The sequence below is a fragment of the Zingiber officinale genome, chromosome 11B (genome assembly GCF_018446385.1).
Source record: "Zingiber officinale cultivar Zhangliang chromosome 11B, Zo_v1.1, whole genome shotgun sequence".
Lineage (NCBI taxonomy): Eukaryota > Viridiplantae > Streptophyta > Magnoliopsida > Zingiberales > Zingiberaceae > Zingiber > Zingiber officinale.
This window is the reverse complement of record NC_056007.1, coordinates 29597607-29610247: the sequence shown is the minus strand read 5'-3', so window position 1 is coordinate 29610247 and position 12641 is coordinate 29597607. Positions and strand designations below refer to the sequence as shown.

The 12641-nt window shown below is 35.0% G+C and overlaps 1 protein-coding gene across 3 annotated transcripts in view; it reads left to right on the top strand.

Annotated features, from left to right (window-relative positions):
- Positions 1-481: 481 nt before the first annotated feature.
- Positions 482-12641, top strand: part of LOC122033325 — a 34216-nt gene continuing 22056 nt past the window's right edge. The window contains exons 1-2 of one of the 3 annotated variants that reach the window (XM_042592330.1): positions 508-663; positions 5622-5737. In XM_042592330.1, the coding sequence (XP_042448264.1) occupies positions 5661-5737 (77 nt within the window). In that variant the 5' untranslated portion in view covers positions 508-663; positions 5622-5660. Of the gene's footprint in view, positions 664-5621; positions 5738-12641 lie in introns of all 3 variants that reach the window. The other 2 variants (XM_042592332.1, XM_042592333.1) reach the window with 2 other exon arrangements.

The window sequence follows — 12641 nt, the reverse complement described above, 5'->3', positions numbered from 1 at the left end:
TTTTCATGTCTATTTTATAAAAAATAGATAGTATTTTTTTTGAAAAGATAGAAAATGTCTAGAAGTCATTTTCTATTTTTTTAGAAAATACATGTTTTTCAAAAAATGAAAATGAAAATGAAAAACACGCAAACCAAACACATCCTTATTTTTTAATTTTTTAGAAAATAATTTTTTTTTATTTTTCGTTTTCTTAGAAAATACTTTCTATTTTTAAGAAAATGAACCTAGAAAATACAAACTAAATATATATTTTTTATTTTCTTAAAAAATAAAAATAAAAATAAAAAATAATATGAAAAATATAAACCAAATGTTCTATAAGATATTTAAAAATAAGGAATGGGATGCCCTGGTAACTTTTATTTAATTATTTTTTTAAAAAAATATAAATATGCGTAGTATATACTGTTTGATCTATTTACATAATGCCAAGATAAGAAACAAATCCCTAATTGTAATTTTTCAAAAGGAAAAAAAAAACAAAACCTTCCGGATTCTTCTTTTTCGGTACTCCCGTCTGCTTGCGTCTGATCTATTTCTTTATCCTCCCCTGGAAACGCATCGCACCCTCGACTCCGCCTCGTATTTTCCTCCTCCTACCTTTTCCCTCTACCATTCTCTACCCCGCACCAGTTTCGCCGTCGCCGCCCATTTTAACAGGTAACTCTTCTCCGCTGCATTTAGATGATTTGCTGAAATCGTAAGCATAGGTAGATCTTGGGCCAAATCTAGAGAGGGTGCAGTGATCTAAGAATACCTCGTGGAAATCGTTATGACTTTTGGGAAAACTCCTCTTGTTGGCTGTTCGAGAGCCAAGGAGTTGGATCCTTAGGAAAGGAATCAATTGGTTATCTGAAACCTTGCTTTCTGAGAACGATCGGCCTGGTTTGGTCCTGTGCTTGTGCCTTATTCCATCGGCAATTTGTTTCCTTTACATGCATCTTTTTTTACTGAATTTAATATGTTGTAATATGATAGGAATCCCCATCTTATCTCGTATGAAATCACTGAAAGAGGACGACCTTTCGAGTGGATTGACCTTTCATAGACAAAAGCTTTTAATTCATTAACTTAATGAATTAATTAATTGATTGATTACTTGATTTCTAAAGGGATTCGTGATATGTTTATTTATAGGCATCCAAGAGGTGCTTTGTTGACAATTGAAAAAAAATTAATTCTAATATCTAATAATAAGTTAGGAAATAACTAACTCTGAATCCTAAAACTATTTCTAGATAAATTAATTTATTTATTATAATTAAATGACTTATTTTAAAGATAATAAAGGAAGATAGTTTTAAGCTGAAAAATTAATTTTAAAATATTTCTATTAGGATAGTCTTAAGCTGAAAATTTAATTTAAAAATATTCCTATCAGGATCATATCATTTCATTGACCTTTAAAACAACCTTGTCCTTGAGGTCGATCCTTTTTACTTTTTTTTTCCTTCCAATGCCTTGCATAAAACATCTTCTGTGTTGCAAATTGAGACTTTTTCTATAGAGTTATGACACACAAGTAACCATCTATGGTTCTTCTTTGAACCCGAATGAGTATGCCTAAAATTCCTTCAATGACAAAGTATAATGTGTGAGATCTTTGTTGAGAGGTTATGAGCATTCTAATACTTTATTTTAGAAGAATGACTTTTGCCTTGAGATTTCCTTCATCTTTGTCTTGCGTCGAGTCCTCACTAAGTTATAACAAAAGAATAATCTTCACCATTGCTTCATTGAGTAGAGCTAGTGTGCCAAAATGGGTTGTGGTTTGTTGTCTTTTAGTAAAAATGAGTTTGCTAGTGCTGATCAAAGGAAAACTTTGGAGGTTGTCGATGAGAACAAGGTCTTCATTTTAGGTGGTCTTTAGAAATTTGTGGTAGTCGCCAAACCTGCGGGCATAGAGGAAGATATTGCATTTGATGCACTGATTAAAGGAGGATGTGTGCCCACACTAAGAATTTTGGACTAGTTATTGTCCCTTGGTTCTCTCAGATGACGAAAGTAGATGATATAGGCACCTATAAGGCTTTAATGCAGTGACTTTAAATATGGATGATAGATGAATAATTCTTGCTCTAAGCAACCATGACTTTGGTTAAAAAGTTGAAGAAAGTGACTATGGTACTTTGTTATTGATGTGATTTGTCGAATTTTAGACAACTCATCAACATTTTTTTTTTACTTTGGAGATGAAACAAGTGATAAGATCAACTTCTCTCATGATAAAGACTCATAGCATGACTCAAACAACTAGTACCATTAGACAACCTTTCCTTTACAATGCAGAGAAGCTGTCTACACCTTGGAGTCATCTGACGTTGCAGTGTAAGAGGAAAATTTTTTGAGTGCTTGAAATCCATCCACTCTAATCTCTACTTCTCAAATAATGGAATTCTTCTTTTGTTCTCTAGTTAGTTCCTATATGAAATATCCTTGCCGTGTTAGAATTGATCAAACATACTTTTTTGGAACATTTTTTTGTTCTTTTAAAAGAAATAAAAAATAATAGAATTATAAAGAAAGTATGTTCAAAGAAAGTTGCAACTGTGTTATGGAATGATGATAACAATTGTGTTAGAGATGATATCAATGGGTTGTTTGTGGTGTTACAAGAATTATGATGTAGGAGATGTGGGAGTGTTTGGGGGGGGTTGTGGAGGGTTTGTGATGTAGGGTGATGGGTGGAGATGAGGAACTTTGCTTTGATATCAAGTTCGTAGGAACCCACTTTTTATCTCATGGGAAATAAAAAAAGAGGATGATCACTTTAAGGAGATTGTCCTCAAATACCAAAAGATTTTTAATTCATAATGAATTCATTGCTACATGATATGTGTATTTTTAGGCATCCAATATATGCTTTGTCAATATCTAATAACAAATTTGAGAATAACTAGCTCTAGATCCTAAAACTAATTCTAGATAAAGTAATTTACTTATTCTAATTAAATGGCTAAATCAGATGAATCCCTTTTGGGATTGTATCAAGGTATCTCTTATCTCTCATTGGTAGGTAGGCAATCCACCAAAACAACGTTCCCTCCATTTTAGATATCTATTGGTGTGGTTGTTATCGTCGAGATGTGAACAAGTTTAATGTATAGGTGTTTTAATCTTCATTTTTTTTCCCAATTGCTATATATCATCTCGGCCAAACATCTTATGTTATTATCAAATCTTTCTCTTTATCCCCTTCCCATCTGCTTTGCAAACATGTTTTGGGTGATGTTTGTGAGTGTTTTTTTAGTAATTCAATTCCAGTGTCCTAGCATCCTAAAGGGGTTTAGACCAACATCTGATGTACATCCCCGCAATTTTCCTTGCAGTACAAATATATTTTACTTGTCCTGAAGACAACCTCTAAATTAAACTCTAAATTTATTCATCGGATATGTATTATATCCCTCTTCCATGACATTTGCCCAAAGTTATATTGTATACTTGTAGTAATTAGATCCTTTTCTTATTCCTCCCATCATTATTTTAAGCTATGATATCTCTCAACTTTTTGGGATCAAGTGCATGAGTCTTATCCCTTTATTAAGCTCTATGTAAAGCTATGTGACTTGTACTATTTAAATTAATTAAAATATTTTTATTTCATTAATTAATACTTTTTTGGTCTATCTGCATTTTACATCTTCTATTGATTGGCCTCTTCTAACTATTGAATTTACTATATATAGCATTTTATGGAGATAGGTAGTTGATTCACTTCATAGTGTCAAGGCAAGGGCCTAGGAGGTTAGTATTAAAATAATTTTAACATAAAATAAAGATGAGCAACCAAAAAAATATGTACAAATATCTACATGAACTCTATTGAATTAATTTTTTCATTTTATTATTTTTATATACATAATCTCAATGCCTTTCACACATTTGTGGTTTTAAACTTGTAAATATAGCGAGGGCATAAATTCAACATGCATTATAGTGACAATGCTTGTTTGTACAAGACTTTGACATGTCTATAATATTATCTAAGTAGTTGTACAAGGCAACATTAAAAATATTGCGCACGTTATCATAATTAATCAAAATAAGTTTATAATTTAAATGGTAATTAATAACTAAATATAAAATAAGAATAAAATACATCATATTTCACATTGGAACAAAGAAAACACGTAACACAATTAGATTACCATATATAACACAATAAAGTGAAAGGGATGTAGTAAGGTTGGGTACTTAGGGATTTATTCAAGTGAATTAATTAGATAAATAAATTATTTTTTTAATGAACCTACTTAGCGTGATGGGGAGCCTTGGCGCAACGGTAAAGTTGTTGCTTTGCCAAAAGGTCACGAGTTCGAATCCGTGAAACAATCTCTTGCAAAAAAAAAGTAGGGTAAGACTGCGTACAATAGATCCTTCCCCGGGATTCTGCATGGCGGGAACTTTGTGCGCTAGGCTGCCCTTTAACCTACTTAGCGTGCCCACTTGGAGCTCTTAGTTAGTCTGGTTGGTTTGCCTAGGCCGTCTAGGTGGGTTGCTTGTATTGCTTGATCTGCCTAGATGACCACTTGGTAGAACTATTGCATGTTAACATATGTAGCTAAAGTGCCCCTTGTACAAACTATATTGGAAAGTACTATTTTAAATTCAAATCACCTACTGGCTTTTACTAAAAAATTGCTAAAATAACGGCAAATTTAAGTGATTCTGGTAGTCTTTTAAGATGATCTTCTCTAATTTCATTTCCTGGCTAGGAGTCAAGTGACTAGTAATCTCTTCTCTAATATCGGAATGAATTATTGCCTTTAAAGTCTCCAATAAGCTGACTCTACTACAAGGGAGCACCAACTGGTTTCACCATGAAATCATATCCCTTGTATATCTCTTCTCTTACTGTATGTTTCATTGACTTCTGATATGATATCCATCTTTGTCTTTTGTACTTTTCTACTTCTGTATGTTTCATCGACTTCTGATATGATATCCATCTGTCTTCTGTACTTTTCTACTCTCTTTATCTGTCCCTCGTTACCTTACATCAAATGGTATCATAGCTTCTACTGTTAGACTTTCCCTTTTTGATCCTTTAGTCCAAGAAATCTTAATCCTGTAGATTAGTTGCTGCTAAGTGCTAATTACATTTCTCTTTCCAAGGCCCGATTGATATTTGAAGGAGATTGGTGGTTATTGTTAGAAACATCATAGCATACTTCTACTGTAATCTAGATTGAATTTTTGCAGAACACAATTATCATCATGCCTGCATTTAGATTCACCATAACACATCATGCATGATTATGGCTAATTGAATTACTATCATAATACATTATATTTTACATTTCACATTTTTTGTATAATCTTTCATGGGGCACATGGTGAAGAATCTTTTTTGATCCGACATGCAAATTCATGCATATGACACAAATTTGGTTGAATCGACTATGTGACTGAATATTTCTTAATTTTTATTGGATTGCATAATTGAAACTTGATGGTTGGTTGAGCTCTGAGAGAAAAACAAAGATGTTGGTTTGATTTAGGTAGTTATTCATTTAAAAAAAAACTACTTTAGGCTTCTAGCTCTTCTCACCAATGTGACTGAAATTCCTTTTTAGTTATCAAAATTGAGAATGATGGAAGTGCCATTTTGCAAGGTTTCTATCAAGCAGCTTGTGATGCTATAACTTACAGTAATGGTGATATTTCAAGTCAAGTGGAACATTCCATGGCATACTATACTTGAAAACTCAAGTATTCAAGCAAAAAATTGGTACTCTCTAGGTTATATGGTATATTGGGCATCAAAAGTACCTGCTTATTGCCCAATAATTTATATAGTTCTCTGATTTGTTAAACTTTGCAATATTCTTATCTCATTTAAGGAATTTTCAATGTAAACATAATAGGTTTGTTGAATTCTTAAATCATGTCTCTTTAAGCAGATTTGCTAAACGAGGCTATTGAGGTTTGAAGTGTGCTTGAACTAGAATTAATGTTTTGCTTCAAGCATGGGTGTTTTAGAGTAGAAGTCTGAATGCACTCTTAGATGGTCCAACCTTGTAACTATTGCTTGGTGAAACCCTATATATCTCTTAGCCTCTTGAAGAATTTTTATCCATTTGCAATATTCTGTTCATGTTCAATAAGACTCAAAATAGAAAAAATAAACTTGTAGAGTGATTAAAAATTTCCTATCTCAGTTAAGTAATTGAATTGCTGACATACTAGGCTTTCTGGATTCTTAAATCATTTCTCTTTAATCCTTAGAGGTTTGCAAAACAAGGCTGTTGAGGTTTGAAGTGTGCTTGAAGTAGAATGAATGTTTTGCTTCAGGATGAGTGTTAAAAGAGTATATGGCTGATTAGAACCTAAGATGGTCATTCCTATTGCATATCATGGTGAATCCCTATATATCTCTTAGCCTCTTGAAGAATTTTATTCAACCGCAACTTCGTAATTCATGTTCCATGAGACACTTGCAAAAGAGAAAATGGAAACCATACCTCATGAAAGGAGAGGATAAGATCTCTTGTATAGAGTATAGATTCAACAATAGCTCGTCTCCTAAAAACACTGCCCAATCATTACTAGGTTTTCTATAACTAGATAATAATTAGGTTTTACAGGATTTTTGAAAATTTTCCAAAATTTAATATTTATTATCATAATTGCATTATTAGATTAGAGCCACTAGACCACAGGGATACTAATAGATAGTTGATAATCCGGTATCTACATACCTTCGGGTACCCTAAACCTATATACGTCAGGGTTTGATATCTAAATTTAAGTTTGCTTAGCATTGTGTACTTGTCAGTACCCATATACTATAGCCATTTTGGATGTATCTAAACAATTAAGGTAGCAGGTAGCTGATATGTATTTGAAAACTATACAAAAATTTATAGTTCATGAAATCAGGATTAATGTTGGTACTTTACAATGAAAAAACCTAAGCATTGCCAAACTTGTAGGATCTATGGGATCAATTTAAAAATGAAAAAATAAATTAAATTTGTCTAATGTAGAACATAAGATTTTTTTTGAAATATTTTCACAATGTTAAAATTATGCTTCACTAAATTGGAAGTGTTAAGAAAATAAATACCTTAGCTTATCATATCAAATATGTAAAAGTTTCTTCATAATTTCTAAGCCAATTTAACTTCATAAGTTAATGCAACTTAAATTGTTTCTTGCCTTTGAAATTTCACCATTCTTTTTCATTTTTAAAGATGTTAACCCAACATTAAAACCCGACATATTTGTAACTATATAGTGAATGAAAATTAGGAAGATATATTAAGTCTTAATTATTAAAATATAATAATCACTGATTTCTTCTTGATCACTCTGCCCTTTTGACTTTCATGCTAGTTGTTCTCCTATCTTTTGGGGCTTTCATTTTAGGTGATGTTAAATAGAGTGGGGTTGATTTCTTCGAAAGATGATCATTCCAAAATTCATGCTATCATTGAAATAGTAATGTTTTAGTGAATCATATGTATTAAGATTATTGTTATCATGTCAAAGGTAACGAGGAGGATATAAATGGAAACAATTTAGTTGGATGAAAACATAAGGCACGGAGAATCATAATAAGTAATTTCATGGTTTTAAATACTTTTCCTGCTAGTCGGGACAAATTGAAATTTACCGTTCTATTTGCTGACCGACACATGGATCAATCTCAAGACACAACATAGCTATGCTGTTCCATTTGCCGATCGACACATGGATCTATATTCTGATCAATTAATTCATAATAGAGGCAGAATCACAGTTTTGGTGGAAGTTGATGCACATCCAAATCCTTAGTATGAAGCTTCCCAATTATTTTCCCGACAAGGTGTAGAAGTAGACTTAGAGATTATATTTGAATACACTTTGAAGTATTGTAATGGCTACAAACAAATAGGGCAGTAAACTACTTCATGTAAGATCACGGCAGGAGTAGTTCTCTAGATGGTTGAGGGAACAAAACTAACCAGACAGATCTCTAGAAGTTTTAATCCAAGAATGAGGAATCAAGGAGGAAATGTAGAATAACAAACACACAAGACAACACGGGTTAACATGCAAGTAAACAAATGGGTGATTTTGGGATCCATGGAGCAGATGGGCAGGTTTATGTTGTTGCTACACAATTAAATCTCCCAACAATGTAGTAGGCCAATCTAAAGCAGTCAAAGGATATGATAACGAATAGACTATATCTAAATATTTGCAATTGTGGCTGTTGGCACATAGATACAGACTCGGGCTGAAACGCAGAGCAAATAGAAGTATAGAACAAAGAATGTATGGGGTTCTGAAAAAGATGCTAGCAAATACAGAGGAGTGGATCTGCCTTCTCTTTTCAGATTGGCATCCAGATTGATGTTAACATGGATTTTAAGGCAATTGAGTTTGTTCCTAAGAGCAGAAAGATACTAGGAATTGGAGCAGTTCTTTTGTCTACTAAGGTGGTCGTGGCTGGGTGGACCTATCTGTTTGTCCCTTCTCAATAAAGATTGCATCGTGGAATATAAGGGGTCTTAGCAAACCCCTTAAACAGAAGGGGTGCAACACTTCCCTCAAAAACATGGTATCTGCTGGTGCAGCGGGGCCGGCAAGAGGGGGTGAATTGCTTAAAAAAAAATAATCCCTTTCTCAATCCTTTGATTATATTAGACTAGCACTGAATTAATTGAACAACTAAATAAAGGAAGTAAGAGGACAATTCTATTTACTTGGTTACAACCTAGGTGATTGCTAATCCAAGGCGCTGAAGAAAGCTCCACTAGAATTCTCCTTTGTTGTAGGCAGAGAAGCCTGCTTCTCTTACGAAAGTTAATAGTTCAAAAGAAAGACTAGGAAAGTGTACAATACTTGTTGTTCTTATTGAATTATTCCTAGCTCTAAGGGTCTGTTTATAGTGCCGGGAAAATTCTATTCAAACTTGGAAGATGCTTTCAATAGGTGGAAGGCGTCTCAGCGTGACAAATCTTATCACCGAAGATAAAATTTTATCTTCGGCTAACAGCTAGGGAAGGCGCCTTCAGTAGGCTGGAAGGCGCCTTCACATTGTTCATCAAGGCGACTTCCAGCCATGGAAGGTGCCTTCTATAGGGCAACTCAGCTTAAAAGCTGATCTCTTTGCGTAATTCTTTGCGTAAGTGATTCTCCGGCTAACCAGAGTTGAACTCACCCAAACTCAACTCCGACCTCCTCGAGCAGCCTTCCTCCCCTTCTTCTTGTCCCTTGGATCGCCGTGCGCATTCTTCTCGTCCGCTGGTGTAATCTTTCGCAGTATCTCTTCCTTCTGATATACCAAGCCAGTCGACTCCCTTCCCGTGTCATCCTTCTCGCTAGCTGCGTCTTCCGCTCGAGTTCTTGTGTTTCTAAGCTCCTGCACACTTAGACACAAGAATCAAACACAATAGGACCTAATTGAACTTAGTTGACCACATCAAAACTACTCCGGGTACTAACAATATTAGTATCATTGGGCTGTTGGAAACTATGCTGTCTTAGGCAATATTGCAGAAGATGTTGAGGATAGGTTTCTACATATGAAGATAGCTCATAACTTGGAATTCTCTTCGTAGGGATGAATATTGTTGTTATGGGGCATTCGTATGGTGAATGTGGACATACTAGACATAGGGGAGTATATAATCCATTGCTATGTCACATGTGTCTCCAACCGAACAACACAACATAGATCACCTTTATGTATGAGCTGCATTCCGTTATCAAGTGCCAACCCCTTTGGAGCAATTTACATATGGTGGACTTGCACTCAGCGAATCCTGATTGGTTATAGGGGACTTCAATGTAATGTTGACTACAGAGGCAAAGAGGGTGACCACCCACTTACCAATTATGATACACATGGCTTTATAGATTTTGCATCTCATACTACTCTGGTAGACTTGCACTCTAGGTGGGCTGTTGATTCACTTGGACTAATTGTTCGATATTTTGCATCTTGGACCGTGCAATGATAAACAATGAATGGCTATAAGTTGACTTTTGTGGATACACTTAAGTCTTGTTTTGGGATGTATATCCGATCATTCTTCCTTTGTGGTCTCCATTCTCGTAGACAGGCAAAGGGTGACCAAACCATTCAAATTCTACATGTGGATGTTGTATTAGGATTTCGTGCATATTGTGGAGGATGCTTAGGCCGAACAACCGGAAGGAACAACTCTGTACATTTTGAAACATAAGCTGATCCGACTAAATAATCGGTTATAGATCCTGAATCAACATTATTATGAGCACATATTGGAAAAAGCTAAGAGTGTCAAATAGGAACGGGAGGAAGCCTAGGTTGCACTAGGCACATGCATCAGCGGAACAAATTATCAAAGTATCCTGCATAAGGCATCCCAGTTAGCTGAAGCAGAGCTGATATTTTATTTGCAACAAGCCAAATGCACCTACTTAAGGAATAATGACCAGAATACAAAGTCTTTTAGGATGTAGTGAAACGGAACAAAAAAGAAGTATAATTGTGGCACTAAATCGGGAGTCAAGAGAAAGTATCACCAACATCCCGGAAGTAGCATCAGTGTTTGTTGAACACTGTTAGAACTAAAGTTGTTGAGCACCTCAGCTCCAAAAATAGGGTTAGATGGTAGATTTATTCAGCTATGGACCACTATTCTAACAAGAACAAGGGCAACAATTAACAAAACTTGAGCTAAGAGATCTAACATGCATTATTTAGTATTGGAGATGAAAAGACACTAGGATCGGATGACAAAGGCTATGGGGCCAAGTTCTATAAACACGCATGGTCGATGGTTGACAAAGACTTTCACAACAGTTATCGAATTCTTCTCTTCAGGTAGGCTGTTGAAGTAATGGAATGACACCCTTTTTGTGCTTGTGCCGAAATTAGCTCATTCAAAGGGTAATAGATTATAGATTTATAATGTTATTGTCAAGATGCTCGCATGGAGGCTAGCTGATCTTGTAGGTAACATACTGGAAAGGTGTAGATTGCATTTGTTCGTGGTCAGTCTATGATTGAGAATGCCCACTTGACACGAACTGTTAAGGAAGTATGCTCAAAAGTGAATATCTCTGAGATGCATTCTCAAGGTAGACATTTAGAAGACATTTGATTCATTTAGGATTGTGTGTCAACCGACTGAAATCTAGAATATACATGGCTGGATTGGATGAGCATACAAAGAACATTTTGATTGAGGTCTCAATTTTTCAATAAGGTTCGCTTCCATTCCGGTGCATGACAATACCCCTGGACTTAAAAAAATTACAGACTTCAAATTATGGGGTTCTAATTGATGTAGTTATTGGTAAGATTAATTCATCGCCGCGGCATGCACTGTCACATGTAGGAAAGATGGAGTTAATCGGATCGGTATTACGAGTGGAGTAGAGTGGAGCTGTTTTTGTTATCCGTTCTATCGATCTTATATGTTATCATAGATAGTTCTATTCACTATATATGTCATTCGTCTAGACAAAATACCCACCTATAGCTTGGCTTGACGTTTGGATGAAGGGGATATGACTTAAGGGACTTGTAGGTATGGAACAACTCATTGCTCTCTCAGGTCTTATACATGAAAAGTAGGACACCATCTAGATCAAATAGTTTCACCATGTATATTTGAGCCGATTGGATATATGGACCTGGACGGTAAAACATGAAGATTCTTCGCTGTTTAAAAAGTTATTAATTTGAGATGAAATACTTCACTACATTGGTATGTTTGTCCTAGCAACAAATCACCTTAGAGGATGGTTTGCACAATTCTATAAGGGGTATCCAGAGCATATGATTTTTTTTGGAAGCAAGTAACCAAGAAAGCATTGGCCAACATAGTATAAAAGCGGTATGTTCAACCTATACATGCATTTACAGTATGACTTCTTGCACATGGGAGGCTGCTGACACGTGATTGGCAATAATACATGTATGACAAGGCTTGTGTGCTCTGCGGAGCTGTGGAGGAAATGCTGGAACACCAATTTTTTTAGTGTCCTATAAGCGGTATGTTGTGGTGGAAGGTCCGGACTTGGCTTGGAATGCAACAGGAAATGAACATATATCGTCAAATGATACGAGTTCTTAAGCAATAATATAGATGCTCACAGATTTTGAAAAGGCAAGGCACTTCAGTTGAACTGACAAAATGTTTGGGGTATGACTTGGTTATGCCCAATAAGAGATGTATATTTAGAGTCATTTAACTTGCCTAATACTTCAGTTGAAATTAGTCATCATTCGACTTAAGTGTTATATCTTCTAGGTTATTTGATGGTTGCAATGTGTTCGCATTAGATTGATGACTTTTTTTTAGGTGTTTCATTGGTTTATCAATTGAGTAAATTTAATCGCTAGTCGACTAACTTTGCCGTAGGCTATTGACTACTCTCCTAACTAATGAGTATCTTTCTGTTACAACTTGAGTTGATTGATGAGTTCACTCAAATCACCTTTAGTCGATTGAAAGTCACTTTCAATCGATTGGATACTTAGCTCATATTATTTTTATGGTGGAGCCCCCATTTAAGTTTAGTCTCACCTATATCTCTTTATACAACTTTTATACAAGTATACTTGACTCTTAACTTCACTAGAAGTTACTAGCTAAGAGATCGAGCTTTTGAGACTTCATGTTCCAAGAAAATTTACTACTGGGTCTTCC